Here is a 27,332-nt window from a genome sequence, read left to right on the forward strand (position 1 = left end):
TCTCTAAGGAGACCTAGGTGTTAGCCATTGGCATATTTGTTATTCCTCTGCCTGTGAAATCCTTATTCAATGGTTTCCAGATTTGTCTGATTAGAATCACCTGGAAACCTTTTAAACTTTCCAAAGACCTAACCATAACCCAGACCAATTAAATCACTAATTCAGAAGATGGGGCACATACATCAATATTTTTGAAGCTCCTTAGATAATTCCGATGTGCAGATTTGGGGACCAAATATAAATGCCATTACCTCATCTGTGATTTGAAGTTTTGGGGCTAAGTAGCTTATGGCTGCAGCTCACCCTAATTATTGTAACTGTGGCTAAGTCACGCTGTAGAAAACAGGACTCTAGGGGGAAATGAGAAGCTATTAGGGGTGCCTTGTTGAATGGAGATGGATTATGGCCTCAGATTTCACAGCTTTCTATATGGACTCCCCAAGGGTCTGTTTCAGTTTCTGAGCCACAAGCTCGAGCCCAGGAAGGACATGAAGAAGGAGAAAAGTCAATAAGAGACTGAGCCTTCTAATGGAGACTGCACATTGGGACAATGTGAGGTGAGTGAGAGAAAGATGAGAGGTCGAGAGATAGGGAAGTAATTTAAAAACTTCACCCCCATTTATGCAGCCCCACAATTGGCAACGGGCAATTCCACAACTTCTGTCAAATTTTCCAGCATTTAAAATCTCTGACAATCTGAAAGTTGTTTGATTTTTGTTTTTGTTTTTCAACACTATCTTTCTCCATAAATGAGAGGTTTTAAATTGTAAAAATCATTGTGTGCTCTACTTTAAAAAGAAAAAAAGTGGGTGACTGGGTGGTTCAGTTGGTGAAGCATCTGACTTCAGCTCAGGTCATGATCTCACAGTTTGTAAGTTCGAGCCCCATGTTGGGCTCTGTGCTAACCGCTCAGAGCCTGGAGCCTGTATTGCCCTCTCCCTCTCTACCTCTCCCCAGCTTGTTCTCTCTCTCTCTCTCTCCAAAATAAATAAATAAACATTTTTTTTTTAAAAAAAGCAGTTAAACTGTAGGGGAATAGAAAAAAAAACATACCAGTAAGAAAAGTCATAGGGAGAGAGAATGAAGACTAGGTCTAGATATACCCAACAACACAAAATGTGTTGTTTACATTGAAGATTTCTTTTTTGTTCATTCTAGTGGTTTTCCTATGCCTACTGGGTACTAGTTCACATCTAAGTAAGCTAGAGGTGGCAGGAATAGAAAAACATATCCTCTTCCTCCTGAGAATAGTCTAAAAGAAAAGGAACCATCCTAAAAATTTATTCTGAGACACACATGTGCACACACATGCACTTTATACACTGCAATGCAGATGGGTATGTGTGTTAATATTGAAAAAACTGCCATGAAAAGAAAAATCAATAATGTCAGAACAAAGAATAATTTCTAAGAATAATTGCTTATGCACAGCTCCACAAAGTAGGTGTTAAATTCAATTGGCCATACCAAAAGACAGCCATAGAGGTAATAGTGTGTATGTGGGCAATCACACATCCGGGACCATATGAGCTGACTTCTGTGGAGAAATATACTCTGTGGCCAGAGTCCTTAGTCACAAGTAATACCCAGTGTAGGTGGAGAGATCCAGTGTTCATGGGAGGAGCTCTTCCCATCACAACAAACACAACCCCTTCCAAGGTTTCTGAGAACAAAATCTGCGGAAGGGAAATTTCCAAGCAAGATGCATTAGGAGTTCTTTGCAGGTGGGTACAATTATTGATTATATGATTATTTTGCAGAATTAATTTGCTTAAGTGAGGAAGAGAACTGTTCTAACATTTACTGAATACCTATCATGCAAAAGGCTAACCTCAACATTTTTCTTATTCAATACTCATAACAATCCTGAGAAGTGAGTATCATGACTCCATTTTATATAGAGAGATAAGCAGCAGCTCAGGGCTATAAAAGTGGTAAGAGTTGTGTTGTTAATAGCAGGTGACAAACAGCATATTTTTCCTGCCTGACTGTTCTGCAAGCACTCTACCTGTATTAACCACTATTACTCCCAACAGATCCAACAATTTTGAGACAAGGAACCTGAAGCTGAGTAGTCTAAGTTGCAGAGCTGGTGGAGCTGGGTCTTGAACCCAAGCAACCTGACTCCAGAGACTAGGTCCTTACTCACAATGGCTTAAACTTGGTGAAATCTGCAAAGAACATTCAGCTGACTCTGGGTCAAATTATTACAGATTCTGAACATGTGAGTTCCTATTGTGAGTTCCTTTTGCTTTTGTGGGGAAGAAAGGAGGAAAAGAAAGGTAACTGATAATAGAGCTCTAGGGAACAGGTCTTCAATCAGGGGTAATTTTCCCCAGCAGGGAATATTTGGCAGTCTGCAGACATTTTGTTTGTTTGTTTCTCACAACTGTAGGGAAGGCTATTGGCATCTAATGGGAGAGTTCAGAGATGCTGCTAAATGTACTGCAGTTTACAGGGTAGCCTTTCATAGCAAAAAATTATCCACAATAAAATGTCCATTATGCCAGGCTTGAGAAAGCCTTCTCTAGAACAGTTAGGAGGATTTTGGATCTTGCCTGGAAGTTCAAAAATTTGTTGATCGAGGCTCATGCTGCTTATGGATAAAATTGGGATGATGGCTTAGGTTTCCTCCACCTATAAAATCTCATGGTTATGAGACTTTTGAGATACCAAACAACACAAAGTTTGCCTACAAGGTGACAAAACAGGGAAAACATGAGAAAATTCTCTTCAGAGGAATGTTTTCAAATGCACCTGGAATCTTGCTTTATGTCAGGTTGTGGTTATGATTGCCATTAAGAAGGTAATCTACAGTTTGCAAAAGGAGGGGGCATGCCACATCATACAGGGCCACAGGGGGAAGGAAGCATCAGGGTTGGTAAGGAGGCAGAATTAGTGAGCGGAAAACATAGGTAAAAGTTTTACTGTAATTTTTGTGGGAAGGACTGGGTCAGGCACAGCTGAGCACATTTAGGATTGAGTAGTTTGAATAATTTTAGTTGGCTTTGAGCTATGAGGTTGTCACTAGTTGTCTGGAACCTCCCTGGGGTGATTACAGCAGAGGGATAGTGTCCCACACTGATAAAGAGAGGCAGATGGGGGGGGTATGTACTCAGGATTTGTTGGTTTTAACACCGAAGACATTAATTCTTGTAAGTTGTTCACTATGTCTATGAATTAGCAAATCCGAGAGGGGCAGTCCCTTGCAGGGTCTGCAAGGCCTCAAGATGTCAGAGCATTATAAATATAGAAAACATATGCAGTATATTATATCTTCACTAAAAGCTCATGTTGAATGTTTAGGTTTAACACTGTTAACTTCTTGTGCTCAGCTCTGGAGACAAGCTTTGGGATGGGCCCTGCTATAGTCTGAACACATTTGATTCATTTCTAAGGAATCTGTATGTGTGGCATGAGCATCCTGGAAACAGTGATGTTTAAGGCCCTATGCATAGCAAGAAATTCCAGGATGAGCACTGCGGAAAACCTTTTCCTGGCAAAGCTTACTGAGATCTACCTGTGTGAGACCTAGGAAAAAACCTGGATTCTAAGCTCCTATATACTTTCAACAAAAAGTTATACTTTCATCCCAAAAGTTCCAGGCACTGGATCTCAGCTCAGATCACATATCAGACTAGCCTGGGAGCCTTAAGAAGCAGAGATGCTCAGGGATCACTGCCAAGAATTAGATTCAGGGAAACAGTAAACAGATGACCAAAAGATTGCAAAGCTCTGCTGGTGATTTTAAAGGATATGCAGATTAGGGCCACAGTCTATCACATCTCTGACATGTTGTACCTCCAAAACACTTTGCTGCCCCTCCAGTCCTTTCCCAGTGACCCAATGGTATCAGCCAGTCCCAACATTCTCTCATATTCTCAACTCATTATAGAATTCTGGGAAGTTCATTTTATTTATCTTTCATTTAAGTCATTTGTTATCATACACAAGCCCAAAAATATAAGCTAGAATTCAAAACATTCCCTAGGATTTTGGGTACTGGAACCAAGAAAGGCAACAGGCCATGAAGTCTCAGGGATTTTGACTAGTGGGAAGTTCTCTGCCAGCTGTCTTACCATGGAATGTGTGGTCTGAGTTTGTCCCTCATCCACATCTTCTAAAACTGCCTTTGACTGACTTCTTTCTCATCATAGCTTAATTTGACATTCACAGAGATTGACTTTACTTGAAGAAAAGTAATTTGATAAGGGAAAATTTTAAGGGCCTCTGATACTTCCAAAAGCAACTATTGAAACTCGTTTACCTACTCCTATTATGAAGTTCACAGATTTATAATGAGTCCCATTCTCTATCAAACAAGTTAATAAACTTCTTCACATGAGATAATAGTACGGGGATGAGGACAACGGACTTCCAGAAATCTACTTAAGAGCAATTCCTACATCTGAGCACAAAGGGCATGTTTAGGACTCCTGGGAGTCAAGGTGACAAGGGAAAGATGCCATGGCACAACTTCACTAGCTGATAAAATGCACCTGTCAGCCATAGCAAAAGATCTCACCTATTTCTAAGAAAAATTCATCACATGGATCCTCATGTAAATAAGAATTTTGAAATATATAATTCATATATTTGTAGATCTAGTTCTTAGATTAGGCATGAAAGTAAAGGTTTTATTTTTAATTTTTTTTTCTTGTGTGCATATTTACTCATTTGTGTATTATTAGAAATATTGCTAAGTATGTATATTTCACAAAACATGGGCGTTCTAATTTTTTTCATGTTTATTTATTTTTTTATAGAGAGCAGGGGATGGGGCAAACAGGGGAGAGAGAGAGAGAGAGAGAGAGAGAGAGAGAGAGAGAGAGAATCCTAAGCAGGCTCCACACTGTCAGTACAGAGCCCAATACCAAGCTTTAAACCATGAGATCATGACCTGAGCCAAGTTCAAAAGTTAGATGTTTAACTGACTGAGCCACCCAGATGCCCTAAAACATGGAGCGTTCTAATGTATTGTGGTTCTTTTTCTGGCTTTTTACGATGGAAACTTTGATCATCAGTTTTTAGTCTTTCCTCTTTTTTAACACATACATTTTACATTACAAGTTCTCCTCTCAAGGCGCCTGGGTGACTCAGTCAGTTAAACATCTGACTTTTGCTCATATCATGACACACAGTTCCATGGGTTCAAGCCCTGCTCAGGCTCTCTGCTGACAGCTCAGAACCTGGAGCCTACTTTGGATTCTGTGTCTCCCTCTCTCTTTGCCCCTCCTCTGCTTGCATTCTGTCTCTCTCAAAAATAAATAAACACTAAAAAAAAAAAAATGGGAAAAAAGTCTCATCTAAGCACTGCTTTGGCTGCATGACATGTTTTTTATAGTACTTTTTCACCATGAAATAATGCCAAACCTACAAAAACTTTAAAAAATTTTAGGAAGAACTCCCACAGCCCCTCTGTCAGCTCACTTAATTGTCGCTGTCTGCTGTTTTCATCCATCACCCCACTCTCTGACTCAGAGTGGATACTTTACAGCCCATGATGAGTTGGTTTACTTCTTCCCCACAGCGAGGCTTGGCAAGAGGCAGGCAGAGGGCCCTGGAACCAGTCCTCCACCGGCGGCTTTGTCCTCACAAGCCTTTTTAATGAGAGCCCAATGCACCTGTTCCTCTTCAGCATGGTTGTGGTAGTCTACACACTTGCCATGGCTGGCAACACTGCCATGGTTTTCCTGATCTGGGCAGATGCCCGGCTCCACACACCCATGTATTTCCTCCTCAGCCAGCTGTCTTTTCTGGACATCTTCTTCACCTCAGTCACCATCCCCAAGATGATAGCAGGCTTCCTCTTTGGCTGGACTAGCATCTCATTTGTGGGCTGTGGGGCACAAATGTTTTTCTTCATGTTCTTTGGGGCCACAGAGTGCCTCCTGCTGGCCCTCATGGCCTATGACCGTTATGTGGCCATCTGCAACCCTCTGCGCTACCCATCACTCATGAGTCACCAGACCTGTCTGCTCATGGTGGCTGCCTCCTGGCTGGGAGGGTCTCTCAATGCCTCCATCCAGACTGCACTGACCCTGCAGTTCCCCTATTGTGGCTCGAGGAAGATTGCACACTTTTTCTGCGAGGTGCCTTCACTGCTGAGGCTGGTTTGTGCTGACACAGCCTCCTATGAGCACGTTCTTTTTGTGACAGGTGTGGTAGTCCTTCTGCTGCCCATTGCCTTTATCACTATGTCCTATGCCCTCATTTTGGCAGCAGTGCTTGGGATGCACTCTGTGGAGGGGCGTCGGAAGGCCCTAGCCACCTGCTCCTCCCACTTAACAGTTGTCAACCTCTTCTATGGACCCCTCGTCTATACCTATATGTTACCTGCATCCTACCACTCTCCTGGCCAGGATGATGTAGTGTCCATCTTCTATACAGTCCTCACACCCATGCTGAATCCTGTCATCTACAGTCTCAGGAACAAGGAAGTGACAGGAGCAATGAAGAATATCATAGGGAAGTGTGGGATGGGTAAGATTGCTTAACACTCAGGAGAGGGGGCCTTCCACCTCTAGGACATCTCTGTGGCTTCAGGAGCCCATTCTAGGATTTCCTCCTGAGAAGAGAAGTGGAGTCCCAAATCCACATAAATGGAAGTGAAAAGGCAACCCCTTATTCCCCTCCATCCACTGCCTTTCTCTTCAAAGAGTTGCCCATATTGTCAGTGTCCACTTTTCACTCCCCTACCTCACCTCAACAAACTCCAGTCTGGTTTCTGTTCCAGCCATCCTTTGTCCAAAGGGCAATATTTCATCGCCTCTGTCACTAAATGTCCAAAAGCATCTCTTCTCCCCAAAGGGCCCCCAAAGCCCTTCTTCTCTGGCTATTTCCCCAAATTTCTCCTTCATCCCTGTCCTCCAGCCACACTGGCTGCCTTATTGATTAGAATTCCTAAGCACAATCCCAGCTTGTGGTCCTTCAACACAGGGTTCCTGATGCCTGGGTGCTTTCCTCCACACTTTTGCATGTTTGCATGAGGAACTTCTCAAATATGATTATATCAGAGATGCCTGTACTGGCCACACTGTCCAAGATGGTATCTTTATCCCATTCCATCATCTCTTTCTAACTAAATTTGTGTATTCAATGTTTCTTTTTCCCTTTAGAATGTGCAGTTCAGGGGAGTTGAGGTTTTGATTTATAGTGTTGTACCCTCATCTCCCCGAAGAGTGCCTGGCACACAGTCCATCAATAAATATTTGTTGAATAAATGGATAAACCCAATGAACATTTCTTACCTAATCCCAAAAGTGTTGGCACTGTTGCTAGTTCCTCCTTGAAAATCTTTTTTCCTTTGGTAGTGATATCACATTTCTGTTTTGTTTTGTTTTTTCCTACTTTGGCCCATTCCTTCCCATTAAGTTACGAATGACTTAAAACATGGTGGTAGACCCTTCTCTTGTCAGTCCACAGTCTCTCAGGTCACTCTCATTCAGGGCGATGGTTTCAGTTACCACCTAACACCAAAGTCTGTCATACATATTATAGGCCAGCCAGATGTCTCCTCCAAGCTCAGTATCCACACTGGATGTTCCAGAGGCACCTCAAATTCATCATATCAACAAAAAAATCATGATATCCCCTCTAGGGCTGGTAACTGAGTGAATGCCCCACAAGGTCAGCAGGACTCTGTCACCACCCATGCCTAATCCCTCACCAAATCCTATCCATTTGACCATCACTGCTTACCTTTTGATGAGATGCAATCCTCGGTGTTGCAACTACCAACACCAGAGTCAAAAGATACAGTCAGTCTTGACTGGGATGATGCAGGAACTTCCAAACAGGTCTCCTTGCTCTCTTTCTCACCCACCCCACATATACAACTTGTTTTCCAAGAGAGCCAAAAAAGTCTCTAAACACAAATCTATTCACATGCCACCAACTCCAATCCTTAAGTTCCCCTTAAATACCTTTAGAAATTCTTATTCCTTTTACATGTATCACCATCTAACATAGAAGGAAGGCAAAAGGAAGGCAGGGAAAGAGGAAAGGACTGTTCCTGATTGCAGTCTTGTACATTCCAGCTAGACCATACTTTATCATCCCAAGTCTTTATTATATAAAGTAATCTTCATAAGAGATGCCAAAATAACTTCTTGTTTTAAGACATCCCTAAAAGTCTTCAGAGACCAGAAGTCATCCTTAAAGTTCAATCTACATCCCTTTTACTGCAGTGGGATTAATTTTTTTCTAAATTGACTCTTCATAAAAATCAAGAACAGAATAGAGAACTGCATTTCCACTTGAACACTTCTACCACATTTTCTCTTCAAAGAAGACATTTACTCAGGGGAGAAATATTTCTATTCCTGAAATATTTCTATTACAAGGAGTTATGTGGCCAAGACTGTATAGATACATACCCACCATCTGATTCCAGAACAGGATTCCTTCACCACCACAGTCCCCGACCTCATGTTTCATATGCATGACCTTACACATCCTTTGACTCCTTAGCACTTACCCAAATAAAGAAGAAAGCCATAATTTGCCTTTAGTCACGCATCTTACCTCATGTCCATTAAACAAGTGGGCAAGCTTTGAGAAATGACATGTAGGAGGTCATGCTTACCTATTCCTGTGATACAGGGAGCGAGTTGTTTCTTAATATATAGTTTTACTTTCTTTAAAAATAACCCCAACTTTAACTGACAATGCACTGCCTGAAATAAATATATTTTCCAGTCACCAATACAGGTGGGTATGGCTATGTACACAAGCTGTGGCCAGTGGACAGTAAATGTATGCGCTTTCCAGTAATGTCTTTAGACATCAGGGTGGGATCAAACTCTTTACTTCACCACTCTTTCTTATTGGATGACATGGTGTCATGACAACTAGGGCTTCAGCAGACAGCTAGTACAAAAGGCAGCAGCAAGGAAATGAGAATGGCAAATTAACAACATAAATGGAAACATAGTTATTGAAAACATAGAGTTAAATATTCTGTGATTTTTATTTTTTGTCTTTTTTTAAAATATGAAATTTATTGTCAAATTGGTTTCCATACAACACCCAGTGCTCATCCCAACAGGTGCCCTCCTCAATGCCCAACACCCACTTTCTCCTTCCTCCCACACCCGCCATCAACCGTCAGTTTATTCTCTGTTTTTAAGAGTCTCTTATGGTTTGCCTCCCTCCCTCTCTAACTTTTTTTCCCCTTCCTCTTCCCCATGGTCTTCTGTTAAGTTCCTCAACATACACATAAGAGTGAAAACATTTAGTATCTGTCTTTCTCTGTATGACTTATTTCACTTAGGATAACACTCTCGAGTTCCATACACGTTGCTACAAAAGGCCATCTTTCATTCTTTCTCATTGACAAGTAGTATTCCATTGTATATATAAACCACAGCTTCTTTATCCATTCATCAAATGATGGACATTAAGGCTCTTTCCATAATTTGGCTATTGTTGAAAGTGCTGCTATAAACATTGGGGTACATATGCCCCTATGCATCAGCACTCCTGTATCCCTTGGGTAAATTCCTAGCAGTGCTATTGCTGGGTCATAGGGTAGATCTATTTTTAATTTTTTGAGGAACCTCCACACTGATTACCAAAGCAGCTGCACCAGTTTGCATTCCCACCAACAGTGCAAGAGAGTTCCTGTTTCTCCACATCCTCTCCAGCACCTATACTCTCCTGATTTGTTCATTTTAGCTACTCTGACTGGCATGAGGTAGTATCTGAATGTGGTTTTGATTTGTATTTCCCTGATGAGGACTGATATTGAGCATCTTTTCAGGAGCCTGTTGGCATTCTGGATATCTTCTTTACAGAAGTGTCTATTCATGTCTTCTGCCCATTTCTTCACTGGATTGTTTGTTTTTCAGGTGTGGAGTTTGGTGAGTTCTTTATAGATTTTGGATACTAGCCCTTTGTCTGATATGTATTTGCAAGTACCTTTTCCCCTTCCGTCAGTGGCCTTTTAGTTTTCTTGATTGTTTCCTTTGCAGTGCAGAAGCTTTTTATCTTTATGAGGTCCCAATAGTTCCTTTTTGCTTTTAATTCCCTTGCCTTTGGAGATGTGTCAAGTAAGAAATTACTGTGGCTGAGGTCAGAGAGGTTTTTTCCTGCTTTCTCCTCTAGGGTTTTGATGGTTTCCTGTCTCACATTCAGCTCCTTCATCCATTTTGAATTTATTTTTGTGAATGGTATAAGAAAGTGGTCTAGTTTCATCCTTCTGTCCAGTTCTCTCAACACCATTTGTTAAAGAGACTGTCTTTTTTCCATTGGATACTCTTTACTGCCTTGACAAAGATTAGTTAGCCATACTTTTGTGGGTCCAATTCTGGAGTCTGTATTCTATTCCATTGGTCTGTGTGTCTGTTTTTGTGCCAATACCATACTGTCTTGATGATTACAGCTTTGTAGTAGAGGCTAAAGTCTGGGATTGTGATGCCTCCTGCTTTGGTCCTCTTCTTCAATATTACTTTGGCTGTTCGGGGTCTTTTATGGTGCCATACAAATTTTAGGATTGCTTGTTCTAGCTTCAAGAATGCTGGCGCAATTTTGATTAGGATTGCGTTGAATGTGTAGATTGCTTTGGGTAGTATTGACATTTTTGCAAGATTTATTCTTCCAATCCATGAGCATGGAATGTTTTTCCATTTCTTTATATCTTCTTCAATTTCCTTCATAAGCTTTCTATAGTTTTCAGCATACAGATCTTTTACATCTTTGATTAGGTTTATTATTGGCATTTTATAACTCTTGGTGCAATTGTGAATAGGATCAGTTCTTTCTGTTGTTTCATTATTAGTGTATAAGAATGCAACTTATTTCTGTACATTGATTTTGTATCCTGAAACTTTGCTGAATTCATGTATCAGTTCTAGCAGACTTTTGGTGGAGTCTATCGGATTTTCCATGTATAATATCATGTCATCTGCAAAAAGTGAAAGCTTGACTTCATCTTTGCCAATTTTGATGCCTTTGATTTCCTTTTCTTGTCTGATTGCTGATGCTAGAACTTCCAACACTATGTTAAACAACATCGGTGAGAGTGGATATCCCTGTCCTGTTCCTGATCTCAGAGGGAAAGCTCTCAGTTTTTCCCCATTGAGGATGATATTAGCTGTGCGCTTTTCATAAATGGCTTTTATGATGTTTAAGTGAGTTCCCTCTATCCCGACTTTCTCGAGGGTTTTTATTAAGAAATGATGCTGAATTTTGTCAAATGCTTTTTCTGCACCAATTGACAGGATCATATGGTTCTTCTTTTCTTTTATTAATGTTATGTATCACATTGATGGATTTGCGAATGTTGAACCAGCCCTGCAGCCCAGGAATGACTCCCACTTGAGCATAGTGTATAATTCTTTTTATATGCTGTTGAATTCGATTTGCTAGTATCTTATTGAGAATTTTTGCATCCATATTCATCAGGGATATTGGCCTGTAGTTCTCTTTTTTTACTGGGTCTCTGTCTGGTTTGGGAATCAAAGTAATGTTGGCTTCATAGAATGAGTCTGGAAGTTTCTCTTCCCTTTCTATTTTTTGGAACAGCTTGAGAAAGATAGGTATTATCTCTGCTTTAAATGTCTGGTAGGATTCCCCAGGGAAGCTATCTGGTCCCGGAGTCTTATTTCTTGGGAGATTTTTGATAACTGATTCAATTTCTTTGCTGGTTATGGGTCTGTTCAAGTTTTTTATTTCTTCCTGTTTGAGTGTTGGAAGCGTGTGGGTGTTTAGGAATTTGTCCATTTCTTCCAGGTTGTCCAGGTTGTTGGCATATAATTTTTCATAGTATTCCCTGATAATTCTTTGTGTTTCTGAGGGATTGGTTGTAATGATTCCATTTTCATTCATGATTTTATGTGTTTGGGTCATCTCCCTTTTCTTTTTGAGAAGCCTGGCTAGAGGTTTATCAATTTTGTTTATTTTTTCAAAAAAACAACTCTTGGTTTCATTGATCTGTTCTACAGTTTTTTAAAATTCTATATTGTTTATTTCTGCTCTGGTCTTTATTATTTCTCTTCTTCTGGTGGGTTTGGGGTGTCTTTACTCTTCTGCTTCTATTTCCTTTAGTTGTGCTGTTAGATTTTGTATTTGGGATTTTTCTGGTTTCTTGAGATGACCTGGATTTCAATGTATTTTCCTCTCAGGACTGCCTTTGCTGCATCCCACAGCATTTGGATTGTTATATTTTCATGTTCATTTGTTTCCATATATATATATATATATATATATGTATATATATATGTATATGTATATGTATATGTGTGTATATATATATATATATATTTAAATTTCTTGTCTAATTGCCTGATTGATCCATTCATTCTTTAATAGGGTGTTCTTTAACCTCCATGCTTTTGGAGGTTTTCCAGGCTTTTTCCTGTGGTTGATTTCAAGTTTCATAGCATTGTGGTCTGAAAGTGTGCATGGTATGATCTTAATACTTGTGTCTTTATTGAGGGCTGTTTTGCGACCCAGTATGTGATCTATCTTGGAGAATGTTCCATGTGCACTCGAGAAGAAAGTATTTTCTGTTTCTTTGGGATGCAGAGTTCTACATGTATCTGTCAAGTCCATCTGATCCAATGTGTCACTCAGGACCCTTGTTTCTTTATTGATCCTGTGTCTAGATGATCTATCCATTGTTGTAAGTGGGGTATTAAAGTCCCTGCAATTACCACATTCTTATCCATAAGGTTGCTTATGTTTGTGATTAATTGTTTTATATATTTGGGGGCTCCCATATTTGGCACATAGACATTTATAATTGTTAGCTTTTCCTGATGGATAGACCAGTGACAGGGAGAGAGCAGACACTTTTTGTAGCACAGAAGGAATTAGTATGTTGGCCCCAAAATGGAATGGAAAGAAAAAGCTTGCTGAAAAGTAGGTTAAAGTACTCTAGGAAGCATACCAGGAAGCACACATCAGAATGCAATTCAGGGACTATCAGAAGATCAGTAGCTGTGAAAATTTGATCTCCACCTGGAAAAAATGGCAAGCTCCAATTAGACCTTGAACTTACTTAAGAACATACATATCTCATTATTTCCAGTTTATGATGTAGGCCACTATCTTTTTTCCTCCTTTTATTAGAACCTGAAAATGCAAAAATGGAAATATTTGAAAGCTGAGTTATCAGGGGATATTTGTCAAGTGACATGGTGAAGCTACCAAAATGAAGTGGAGAAGCTTGTGGGTAAATTTTGGGAACAATAAGGGGAGACCTGGGGCAAATACTTTTGCCTGGGAATAAAATGGAGGAAGGATAGTAACAACTCAGGAGAAAGTGACAAAAGTACTTAATTACCAAACCCTTCCCAAAGCAAAGGACATACAACTAATATATTATAAACTTTCCCATCATTTAACTCTATCCTTATCAACATCTTTCATTTGAGCTCCCTGTGTGAGTTTCCCATCCCCCTTGGGAATATACTTCTGAATTTGTGAGTCCAGTTGATGAGACAATGAGACAAATACAAGTTGTTTTCACACATTCTCCTTACAACAGGTTTTCTAAATGCATTTAATAAGGCAACACCTACCTAGGGCTGTAGGCTCTGTTTTTTCATTGATTAGCCTCAATTTTTAGATCATCCTGGCTCAAAGGAGATAATAAATAAGTAGCTCTTTAATTAGTTTAAATTATCTGTCTGGCCAGTTTTTTTTTTATCTTTTTAAAGACGAGATTGGAACAAATTCTTAATTATAAACTTGAAGATAATACTTTTTTTTTATAAATATACAGTTTGAAATCACTCTGCTGCTATGTAAAAAGTTTGGTGGTTCCTCAAAAAGCTATGCATTCTTGGGTATACATCCAAGGTAACTGAAAAAGTGTGTTCAAAAAAACAATTGTACATGAATGCTCAAGGCAGTATTATACACAGTAGCCAAAATGTGGAAGGAACACAAGTGTCTATCAATTGATGAATGGGTAAACAAAATGTGGTATACTGATACAATGAAATATTATTCAATGATAAAAAAGAATGAAGTGTTGATACATGCTACAACAGCTTTCAAGGATGAAACTTGAAAATATTTAGCTACATGAGAGAAGCCAGACACAGAAGACCACATATTGTAGGATTCCTTTTTATTAAATGTCCAAAATAAAGATAGAGAAAATTCATAGAGACATAGATCACTGCTAGAGGTTGGAAGGGCAGGAGAATGAGGTGTGACTGCTTAATCAATATAGAGTTTCCTTTTGTGGTGATGAAAAAGTACTGGGACTAGGTAGTGGTACTGGTTGCACAACACTGTGTGTTTACTAATGCCACTGGTGTGTACTTTAGGATGGTTGAAATGGTGAATTTTATGTTATGTGTATTTTACCACAATAAAAATAAGGCACTGTTTTATTTAATCCTCACATCCAGGGCTGATGTCCTGATCTCTGACTACAAAACCCATAAAACTTCCACCTTGTCCAAATGATGACTCCAACATGGAGCACTAATCATTGGACTAAAATGAGGGCCACCACAACCAGGCCACCATTTATCACCTCATTCCTTCTCAAGATCTCATGCTGACTCTGCCATCTGGAGATGACATCTTAGTCTGGTGTTTATAGCCCTTCTCATCTGGCTAGCTTCTCACCAATGCTCTGCCAGCATTTGCCTTCCACTCCAAGTAGACATATCACTGTACCACCTTACATACCTCCATTATTGCCTGACTATACATGTTCCCCTTTCCCTTTTCTATCTTTGAGAGCCTGCCACTCAATCTATAAATATCACATAAAAGGCAACATTCTACCTCCCACAATCTTTCATCATAAGGCCTATATTGTGAAATACATACTGTGTGAAAGTACAGATATGTCTATAATCTCATTTTCCTAGTATGTTCTTTAATCTTTCCTCTAAGCACACCCAAGTAAATTATAAAATGAATAAATCTTATACTCTGTGCATTTATCTATATCCATATCAATATCTATGTTTATATCCATATTTATATCTGTATTTCATCACCCCTTGGAGTGACAGAATTATACAATTTTGAAAATCATACATAATTGTATTATTTACCTGTGTAAAGCCTACAGTAGTTCAAAGCAAAGAAACTTATCAATGATAAATAAAGGACATTACATAATGATACAATGGTCAATTTTCCAAGAAGAAATAATTCTTAACATGTATGTGCCTAATAACAACACTAAACAATATGAAACAATAGTAACTGGTAATTTTTCTAAATTATTGTTAGACCCCAAACCACGGAACCAGGAAGACCTGAAAACATCAAGCATGATAAATGCCATAAACATTATCATTTTATTTTCAAACTATAGAAAATGACAGGTAAAGAAAAAAATCTTAGAAGACAGAGAAGAAAAATAAAACTAGACCACTTTCTTACACCATATACAAAAATAAATTCAAAATGTATGAAAGACCTAAACAAGAGACAAGAAACCATCAAAATCCTAAAAGAGAACACAAGCAGCAAACTCTTGACCTCGGCCAGAGCAATTTCTTACTAGACACATCACTGAAGGCAAGGGAAACAAAAGCAAACATGAACTACTAAGACTTAATCAAGATAAAAAGCTTCTGCACAGTGAAGGAAACAATCAGCAAAACTAAGGGGCAGCCTATGGAGTAGGAGAAGATATTTGCAAATGGCATATCTGATAAAGGGTTAGTACCCAAAATCTATAAAGAACTTACCAAACTCAACACCCCCTAAAAAAAAAAAATAATAACTCAGCTAAGAAATGGGCAAAAGATATGGATAGACACTTTTCCAAAGAAGATTTCCAGATGGCTAACAGGCACATGAAAGGATGCTCAACATCACTCATTATCAGTGAAATACAAATCAAAACCATGTTGTGATATGACCTCACACCTGTCAGAATGGCTAAAATTTACAACACAAGAAATAAGAGGTCTTGGTGAGGATGCAGAGAAAAAGGAACCCTCTTGTACTACCGGTGGGAATGCAGACTGGTTCAGCCACTCTGGAGAAAAGTATGGAGGTTCCTCAAGAAATTAAAAATAGAACTCTCCTAGGATCCAGCAATTGCACTATTAGGTATTTACCCAAAGGATACAAAAATGTAGACTCAAAGGGGTACATGCACCCAATGTTTATAGCAGCATTATCAACAATAGCTAAATCATAGAGCCCAAATGTCTATCAACTGATGAAGGGATAAAGAAGATGTGGTATATATATATATATATATATATACACACACACACACACACACACACATATATGCGTGTATATATATATATATATATACACACACACATATACACAATGGAATATTAGCCCTTGTAAAGAATGTCACCTTGCCATTTGCATTGATATGAATGGAGCTAGAACATATTATACTGAGTGAAATAAGTCAGAGATAGACAAATTCCATATGACTTCACTCATGTGTGGAATTTAAGAAACAAAACAGATGAACATATGGAAAGGGGGGGAAAGAGGAGAGAGGGAAGCAAACCACAACAGACTCTTAATGATAGAGAATAAACTAAGGGTCGATGGAAGGAGGTGGGTGGGAAATGGGCTAGATGGGTGATGGGGATTAAGGAGGGCATATGTTGTGGTGAACGCTAGGTGTTGTATGTAAATGAAGAATCACTGGATTCTACTCCTGAAACCAACTGCACTGTATGTTAACTAACTAGAATTTAAATTAGAAAAAGAAGAAGAAAAAAGAGTAAAAAACACTACCTATAAAGGAGAAAATAATTACATCTGTCTTCTCTTTAGAAACAATGCAAGCAAAAAAGTAACGGAGTGTTGAGAGGGAAAAAATACTAATCTAGAATTCTGTACCATGTGAAATTATCCTTCAAAATTGAAGGAGAAATAAAGACTTTATAGGTAAACAAAAATTGTAGGAATTTGTTGCTACTAGACCTGTCTTGCAAGAAATGCTTAAAGAAGTTCTTAAAAGAAAAGGAATATTATTTAAGTTAGAAACAGATCTACACAAAACAAGCAAGAGCATCAGAGAATAAACAAGTAAAGGTAAAATTAAAGTTTGTGTATCTCTTATTCTTAATTGATCTAACAAATAAGGATTTCTTCAAAATAATATAACAACAACGTATTTGATCGTGTATGTGTTATATATATGAATATATGTTTATGCATGGTTATGTATAAGTAAAATGAATGCAGAAATGATAAAAAAGACTACGAAGGAGGAATCAGAAATATTTGCTTATTATAAAGTACTTTCACTACCCATGAAGTGTCACAGTTTTATTTGAAGTGAACTTGGATTAATGCATATTTTTATGTAAATATTATGTAAAGGTATATTGCACACTCTAAAACAATCTGTTTAAAAAGTAAGAATATTTATAACTAATATGATAAGAAGAAAGAAAATGGAAACATATAAAATACTTAAAATTACAAAATGCAGAAAAAACAGTGGAAAACAAAAATAGAAACAAAGAACTAAAGCAAAAAGAATACAAAGCAGTCACCACAATGTTAGATATTAATACAACTATATCAATAATCACTTTAATGTCAATGGTTTAAATATGCCAATTAGGGGCACTTGGGTGGCTCAGTAGGTTGAACGTCCAACTTTGGCTCAAGTCATGATCTCGTGGTTCATGAGTTTGAGCCCCGCATCAGGCTGTGTGCTGTCAGTGCAGAGCTCACTTTGGATCCTCATGTTGGATCCTCCGTCTCCCTCTCTCTCTTCCCCACCATGCTCTCACATGCATAAGCACATGCCCTCTCACTTAAAAATAAACATTTAAAAAATGGATGTCATGGCACTGGGTGGCTCAGTCAGTTGAGTGTCTGACTCTTGATTTTGGCTCAGGTCACAATCGCACAGTTGGTGGGATCAAGCTTTGCATCAGGGTCTGCACTGACAGCATGGAGACTGCTTGGGATCTCTTCCTCTCTCTCTCTGCCCCTTGCCTACTTGCATGCTCTTTTTCTCAAAATAAATAAATGAACTTAAAAAAAAATGGAGACTGTCTCTTAAAATTTGTATGGAGCCACAAAACACCCTGAATAGCCAAAGCAATCTTGAAAAGGAAAAACATAGGGGCGCCTATGCAGCTCAATCAGTTAAGCATCTGACTCAGCTCAGGTCCTGATCTCACTGTCCATGAGTACAAGCCCCGCATTGGGCTCTGTACTGAGAGCTCAGAGCCTGGAGCCTGCTTCTGATTCTGTGTCTCCCTCTCTCTCTGCCCCTCCCCTGCTCTCACTCTGTCTTTCGCATTGTCTCAAAAACAAATAAACATTAAAAAAAAAAAAAACAAAAACAAAGTTGTACACAATCACAGTTCTGGACTTCAAGTCATATTGCAAAGTTGTGGTGATCAAGACACTACAAAAAGAGACACATAGCTCAATGGAACAGAATAGAAAACCCAGAAATGGACTGTCAACTATATGATAAACTAATCTTCAACAAAGCAGGAAAGAATATCCAATGGAAAAAAAGTCTCCTCAACAAATGGTAGGAAAATTGTACAACAATGTGCAAAAGGATGAAATTGGACCACTCTTTTACACCATGCACAAAAATAAACTCTAGGGGCGCCTGGGTGGCTCAGTCGGTTGAGCAGCCAACTTTGGATCAGGTCACAATCTCGCCAGTCTGTGAGTTCGAGCCCCGCGTCGGGCTCTGTGCTGACAGCTCGGAGCCTGGAGCCTGTTTCTGATTCTGTGTCTCCCTCTCTCTGACCCTCCCCCGTTCATGCTCTGTCTCTCTCGGTCTCAAAAATAAATAAACGTTAAAAAAAAAAGAAAAAAGAAAAAGAAACTCAAAATGGTTGAAAGACCTAAATGTGAGACAGGAAACCACCAAAATCTTAGAGGAGAACACAGGCACTAACCTCTTTGATATCAGCTGTAGCAACTTTTTTCTAGGTATGTCCACTGAGGCAAGGGAAACAAAGGCAAAAATAAAATATTGGAGCTTCATGAAAACATAAAGCTTCTGCACAGTGAAGGAAATAACCAACAACACTAAACAGCAGCCTATGGAATGGAAGAAGATATTTGAAACAACATATTTGATAAAGGGTTAGCATTCAAAACATTTAAAGAACTTATCAAACCCAACACCCAAAAAACAAATAATCCAGTGAAGAAATGGGCAGAAGACATGTACAGGCATTTTTCCAAAGATATACAAATGGCCAACAGACATATGAGAAGATGCTCAACATTACTCATCATCAGGGAAATACAAATCAAAACTACAATGGGCTATCACTTCACGCCAGTCCGAATGGCTGAAGTTAACAACACAGGAAATGACAGATGTTGGCAAGGATGTAGCGAAAGGGGAACCCTCTTACACTGTTAGTAGGTTTTCAAACTGGTGTAGCCACTGTGTAAAACAGTATGGAGATTCCTCACAAAGTTAAAAATAGAAATACCCTACAATCTAGCAATTGCACTACTAGGTATTTACCCAAAGGATACAAAAACAAGGATTCAAAGGGATACATGCACCTGATGTTTGTTTACATTATTTACAATAGCCAAATTATAGAAAGAGCCTAAATGTCCATCAAGTGATGAATAGATAGAGAATATAAATATAAAGTGAAATATTACTCATCCATAAAAAAAGAATTAAATCTTGCCATTTGCAACAACATGGATGGAACTACAGAGTATCATGCTAAGTGAAATAAATCAGAGAAAAACAAATACCATATGATTTCACTCATATGTGAAATTTAAGAAGCAACACAAATGATCATAGGGACTGATAGAGAAGCAATACAAGAAACAGACTCTTAACTATAGAGAACAAGCTGATGGTTACCAGAGGGATGGTGGGTGGAGGGATGGGTTAAATAGTTGATGGAGATTAAGGAGTGGACTTGTTTTGATGATTACCGGGTGTGGTATGGAAGTGTTGAATCATTAAATTGTACACCTGAAACTAAAAAAAAATGTCAGAGTGAACCAAATTCAAGACCCAATTATGTGTCATTTGCAAGAAAGTGACTTTAAACATGAAAACATATATAAATTGAAAGGACACAGATGGACAAGAAATTATATATATATATATATATATATGTATATATATATATATATATATATATATCATGCTAAAACTGATCAAAGAAAATAGAACTAGACAAATTAATTTCAGAAAGAGCAGACTTCATAGCAAGGAGACTTGTCAGGAATAAAGAGGGCATTACATAATAATAAAGGAGCCAATTCTCCAAGCAGACATGACGATCCTTAACATGTATGTATCTAACAACCCAGCATCAAAATACATAAGCAAAAGTAATATAACAGCATGGATAAATAAATGAATCCACATTATAATTGAAGACTTTAAAACTAGTCTCTCAGAAATAGACTGAGGCATAAATCAGTAAGGACATGGTTGAACTCAACAACACCATCAGCCAACTGGATATAACTGACATCTACAAACTACTTTCTCTAACAACAGCAGAATACACATTCTTCTCAAGTTCACACAGAACACTCACCAAGATAGACCACATTCTTGACTATAAAACACACCTTAAATTTAAAGGAAAAGAAATCATACATTATCTGCTTCCAGACTACAATGAAGTTAAACTAGAAATCAGTAACAGAAACACAACTGACAAATCCCGAAATACATGGATATTAAAAAACACACTTCTAATTGTCAAAGAAGGAATCTCAAGAGAAATTTTAAAAAAAGAAATTAGAACTAAATGAAAATGTGACAATTTGTTAAAATTTTTGGAATGCAGAAAAAGCAGGTCTTTTTCCTTTTTTTATTTTTTTTAATGTTTATTTTTGAGAGAGAGACACAGTGCAAATGGGGGAGGAGCACAAAGAGAGGGAGACACAGAATCTAAAGCAGGCTCCAGGGTTCAAGCTGTCAGCACAGAGTCCGATGTGGGGCTCAGACAAACAAACTGTGAGATCATGACCTGAGCAGAAGAAGGATTTATAACTGACTGAGCCACCTAGACGCCCCTTAATTTTTTTTAAGTTTATTTATTTATTTTGAGAAAGAGAGAGAGAGAGCATGCACAAGCAGGAGAGGGGCAGGGAGAGAGAGAATCTCAAGCAGGCTCCACACTGCTGGCATGGAGCCCAAGGGCTCAAATCCACAAACCATGAGATCATGACCTGAGCTGAAATCAAGAGTAGGATGCTTATCTGACTGAGGCACCCAGGCGCCCCATGAAAAAACAGATCTTAAAGGAAGATTTTATATAACTAAATGCATATATTAGACAATAAGAAAGGTCTAAAATCTATAATATAAGCATGCATGTTAGTAAAATAGAAAAAGAAAAACAAATTAAATCTAAAGTAAGGAGAAGAAAAGGAATAATGAGATAGATACAGATATTTAGATAGATATAGATATGATATGTATTGATATGTAGATGATAGATCTATGGATATATCACATATCGAGATCTGGATAGACAGATGGTAAGTAGATGCTAGATTAGATGATGATAGATGACAGATAGAACATATATATATATACACAACAGAGATGGAGATAGATATCTAGACAGATATAGATCTATATCTAAATATAGCTATAAATTTATCGTATAAATATATCACATATATATTGATAAATGATAAATGATACATACATACATACTAGACATATTTAGGTAGATCTCTATCTTTATCTAGATACACATATATGTATCATATAGATATATCACATGTATATATTGATAACTAAATGATAGATAATAGATATATGATATCACATTTTCTTTATCCATTCATCCATTGATGGACACTTAGGTGATTTTCATATCTTGGCTATTGTGAATAATGTTGCAATGAACATGAGGGTGTATGTATCTCTTTGAGATACTGATTACATTTCCTTTCAGTATATACCCAGAATTGAGAATGCTGGATCATATGGTAGTTCTATTTTTAGTTTTATGATGATGTTTGTTTGCACAGGTGCAAATGGTCTTTCCATCTTCTTCATCTTCTGTGATACTCCTCTGGAAAAAGAATTTATGATAGGTTTACTCTCAATCATCTTCCCAGGTGTAGTTCCTCCCCAAAGAGGGGAGTGTTGGCAGACAGATTTCCCAGAAGTTGCTGCTTTTAGTCATACAAAGGAAGCTCTGAAAAGGCTTCTTTCTGTTGAATTTGTGAATATCAAATCTCTTCAGCTTAAAAAAACCTTCATACCAATTTTGTGGTTCTGAATGGGCCCCATACTTCCTTGAAAAAAGTTTAGACATAAAGATCCCTCAATTCCTTACCAGCTGGCATTTTCTCATCCGCAGCAGTCAATGTGAGGATCTGACCTCAGCAGCTGTCCTCACTATTCTACCTAGCAGCAGCAACAGCCCTGAAGTTTGAGCTGAAACCCTGTACATAATTGAAGTTCTGTTAACTTGATTTGAGGCATTTCTTCCAAAAATCCTCTCCTGCCTATTATTTTTCCCTTTATTTTTGAGATTCCCACCTATCTTCATACCTGGAAGAGAACCAGGAGGACTGCACCCAAGAGGCAGGTGGATTGGTGGCCTTTATATACTTCATCCCTAATCTGCCCAGTCCCAGGGACATAGTCCATACCCCCTTGAAGGGCTTTTTTTTTTTTTTTCAACTGTCTTCTCACAGAGACTGTCACTCCCCTTGATCACTTAAGTAGTGTGCCTATGGACAACCTCCAAGACTTGTGGTAGAGGAAAGCAGATGTTTAGAACAGGGAGACAGAGGGCTGATGGAGCCACGTGTCCCTCCGTTACTTGCTGTCCATCTGGGAAAACAGGCAAAGCAGTGTTATCTCAAGGACTCCTGGCCTGTTCCCCCTATAACCTTCACCACATCTTTCCACCTCTGATATCATTTCCACATCAGTGATTTTAGAAAAATAAATTCTCCCCTCCTATTCCCCAGGATCCTGCACAAATCAGAAGAAATGATAAATGTTAAATCAATATGATAAGTCAAAAAACTTTGTGCAAGTGGTGAGGAAAGTAGGTTCTAGATCAGTGGTTCTCAACCAGGGTGCAGTTTTGCACCCAGGGACGTTTGGCACTGCCTGAGACATTTTTCACTGTAATAACGTAGAGTGGATACTACTGGCATCTAGCAGATAGTTGCCAGAGAAGCTGCTAAACATCTAACCATGTACAGGAAAACCTCCCACAACGAAGATCTTGTCTAAAACATCAACACTGCCAAGACTGAGAGACCCTGCTTTAGACCCAGATTTCTTGGGCTAGATCCCAACTTTGCCCTGACTAGCTGTGTGACAACAGGAAAATTATTTAACATCTCTATGCCTCATATTCCTCATTCATAAAATATGGATATTAATACTCATGTGTAAAATAAGGATATCATTGTGTTAATAAATGAAGATGACCAAAATGAGAACAGACAAAAGTTATTTATTTAGAGCTTGCTATAGCAAGGGAGTTTTCCAGCATCACTTATATTTTGGCAGGTCTCAAAGGCAGGCAGAAGAGTGGAAGAGATTTACAATAGAAAAAAGGGAAGTCTTCAGATATCCCCTGGTTGGATCTTGTTGACATGAGGGAAGCTTGAGGCAGGATAACTAGACATGTGTCCTATGTGATTTGGCTTTCTCTGGTTGGTCCTAAGTTGAAAACAAGAACAAAAATTAGGGAAGCTCTCAGCTATTGACCAAGTCTTATTTGGGTCTTTAATTCTACAGAGGTTGTGCTTTGGCTTCCTGGACTGATATTCTGCAGACTTTTATTTTATATATAGTCTAGCCATTGTTTACATATTCAGTGACTTGTTATTATAAGTCCTTGAGAAAGTAGTAAGGAAGGTTTTAAAAATAGGTCATATGCAAAGATGCTATATGGTATCCAAGGGCTGAGGAGAGAATTTAAGAAAGAACACACTTAGAAGAATAGCTCTTTTCAAGGCTGGAGTTCAGGCCTCATTGGGGAAGATGCAGTTACCCACTGGAGAGCAAAAAAAGTTCACTGTTTTTCCCAGGCCTGAGCTAGTCTGCAGTCACCAGGAAAGTAGGTAGCAACTGGGACACAGGTGAGCTGCTGCTGGTTGACAGAACATGGACATGCAGGGGGTGTTGGGGCCTGGAGCATGTGGTGTCTATATTGGGAGGACTTCCAAAAGGCGATCACCAGACTGTGTTGTAAAGTGACTAGGGGACCACCGGATGTTCTCCCATACACACCACTGAAACCTTCCTTCTAGAGGGCCCTCCAGTACCCTGTGCTGAGAAAGGTTAACATCACACTCACTCTCAAAGGAGAAATACTTAAAAGAATACATCCACCATCACAAAGCATGTATTAAAGAATAAATTGAGGGCGCCTGAGTGGCTCAGTCGGTTAAGTGTCTGACTTCGGCTCAGGTCATGATCTCATAGTTTGTGAGTTCGAGCCCCACATTGGGCTCTGTGCTGACAGCTTAGAGCCTGGAGCCTGCTTCAAATTCTATGTCTCCCTCTCTCTCTGCTCCTCCCCTGCTCATACTCTCTCTCTCTTTCAAAAATAAATTAAAACATTAAAAAATTTTAAAAAAAAGAATAAATTGAGAGCTGACACACTGAAGAACCGGTAAAGGGAATAAATACATATTTGTGCATATCCCTTAGGGTTATCATAAGAATAAAGTTTAAAAATAAAAAAAAAAATCTTGCTAACCAATCAAGTCCAAGCTCCTTATGCCAGCATTTAGTGAAACCCAACACATCTCCTGCCTTTTTAGGTATAGCATTTAGGATCAGCCTGGAGCACAGTGGGCAGTCACCATCATCAGGAATGGCCCCTCCCCAAATATATATCACCCCTAAGAAGTCTTAACACCCTGGCTACTTCTTATTTGAAAATCACTCATGCCACCTGTCGCTCATGATTCAGGTGGGAAGCTGTCTTCAATCTCATTAAGGTAGGACAGCTTCTTTACCTCTGTATCTTCCAAAGATACCCAGCACAGCATCTGAACAAAGCAGTCACTTAGCCAAGATTTTTTGGCCAAGAAAAATAGTGAGTGACTCCTAAATTCAGTGCAAATAGCACTTTTTCATAGGCTACACTAAGTGTGTTCCTGAAAGTTCATTCAATATAGGAAATTATCACAAATATGGTGGAAGAGGTTGGAGTGTAAGGGACTCTAATGAATGCAGACACTTTATGAAGTAAATAATTACTTCTGCTTAAAAAATTGGAAATTGTCATTTTTTTATGTGTGAAAACCAACTTATATATTCCCACATTATATGATCTTAAGTGAAACATACATGTCCATGTAATTGTTTTGCTCTTTAATGAAAGATGGGGGAAGAGTTGTATGGGCAGCTGTTTTATAGAAATGCCCATTTTGTTACCTTATTTTTTTAAAATCCTCTAGCAGCTTCCTACATTCTTCAGAGGACCATCCAAAGTCTTCCCAATGGCCCAAGGGGCCCTTCCACACCTGCTTGGCCATGTTACCCATTCTCTTCCAATTATGTTTCCACCATCTAACTTTATACTCCTGGCTCTTCTGCAGCCATGCCAGGCATAGTCTCGACTTGGGGTGTTGGCATTCATTGGTCCCTCTGCCTAGAGGCTCCTCCCTAAATACTGCCATATATTCCTCCTGTCCTTAGTCCCCACTCAGTGAGGCTTCTTTGATCTGACACATGATGGGGCAGAATTCTCCCTGATTGGAACTCTAAACACCTTGCCCTAATTTCTTTCTTTTCTTCCCTAGCACAAATCATCTTCATATGCACCATATATTTCCTTGGTCTTTTGTTCATTGTATCTCACTCCTATAAGAAAATTAGGTCTATTGGGATGCCTGGGTGGCTTAGTCAGTTAAGTGTGTGACTTCATTCAGCTCAGACTGTGATCTCGCCATTCATGAGTTCGAGCCCCACGTCAGGCTCTGTGCTGACAGCTCAGAGCCTGGATCCTGCTTTTTCACATTCTGTGTGTCCCTCTCTCTCTGCCCTTCTCCTGCTCATGCTCTGTCTCTCTGTCTGTCTGTCTGTCTCTCTCTCTCTCTCTCTTAAAAATAAATAAACATTAAAAAAAAATTTTTTAAAGAAAATAAGGTCTATGTTGGGAATAGTTTCACTAACTACTATATCTCCAGTGCTCAGAATAAGCACTTCAAACATAATACTTTTGCTTAAAATTGTAATATATAATATTACAAACATAATAAATATACTATATATATTACAGTATATGCAGTATACATGCATATATATATATATATATATGTATATGTATATATTTATAATGGGGACATTGGAAGCCTAAATGTTTGATATTAAGAAATTATTGTTATATTTTAAATAAAAAGAAAAATAGGAAGTCATACAGTTTTGACAGCTGAGACTCATGGAACACACACACGGGAGTCAGTAGAGAGGAGAAGAGCTGACCTTTCAGGGAAAGTGGGAGTGCAGTGCTCAGGAAACCAAGGATACAGGTCTACAAGAGGACAGGGGGTGAAATGAGGGCAGACCCTGGGGGGACAAACAGTAGAGGCAGGGTGGACCCTGGTGTGGGGAACACAGGTGGCAGCCTTTCCTACAGGCAGCAGCCATTGCAGCACTGGCCATTGGTGCCCCCTCCTCCCCTGAAACAAGGTCTGAAAAAATTCCCACAATCTGCTTCTGCCCTCTGATCCTGTCAGTGCCAGAAGGCTACCCTGAACAATGAGGGTCTGAGCTGTGCCTACGCACTGTATATTTGTGCTGGCCTGGAGGTCCTCCGTTGGTGTGGGAAAGATCACAGGGGGGTCTCTGCTGGTCAGATTGCACTGTGGCACCACCAGCTTGTCCCTGAAAAACCCATCTGGGATAATGTGGGCAGATCATGGGGGTCACCCTAAGAACCCTTTCTGCCCACTTATGGCCTTACCAAGGCAGGAAGTGTTTTCCATTTCAGCCTCAGCTCTTTCCTCCACAGCAACCTCAGACAAAATGTCAGAGACCATGAGCTGCTGCAGAGCCACTGGGTCCTGGTCTTCATCCCCACCCTCATCGTCCCACATGAAAGCCGTCCTGGGCTGGGGGGAGGGGAGGTGCTTAAGGTGCAAGGTCCTCTGGTCCTAGGTGAGGCTGGAGTACCTGTCAGTGCCACTCCCCAGTCACACATTCGGAATCTTTTTGGGTGTCCACTCTATTTTCTGGTGTTAAGAGTGTGTCATACATAAAAGAGAGGCAGGATCTCCAGTGTCTGCTACAGCTCAGATTCCTACTAGGTTCTTTAGGTTAATATGCTTCCCAATAGGAGACCAGTAGAACTCTAGAGAACATTGTCTGCCTGTCCCCTCTGGCTCTCCACTGAAGCTTCTCCTAGTTAAGCACAATGGCAACATGGTCACCCCAGCCCTCCTGACCC

General features: G+C 39.2%; 1 protein-coding gene across 1 annotated transcript; it reads left to right on the forward strand.

Annotated features, from left to right (window-relative positions):
• The first annotated feature begins 5,564 nt into the window (after positions 1-5,564).
• On the forward strand, positions 5,565-6,497 carry LOC125935343 (olfactory receptor 2T1-like). Its single transcript, XM_049648956.1, has one exon. The coding sequence runs from the start codon at positions 5,619-5,621 to the stop codon at positions 6,495-6,497; it is 879 nt and encodes a 292-aa protein (XP_049504913.1). The 5' UTR covers positions 5,565-5,618.
• The last annotated feature ends 20,835 nt before the right edge of the window (positions 6,498-27,332 follow it).

Source organism: Panthera uncia, assembly GCF_023721935.1.
Source record: "Panthera uncia isolate 11264 chromosome A1 unlocalized genomic scaffold, Puncia_PCG_1.0 HiC_scaffold_17, whole genome shotgun sequence".
Lineage (NCBI taxonomy): Eukaryota > Metazoa > Chordata > Mammalia > Carnivora > Felidae > Panthera > Panthera uncia.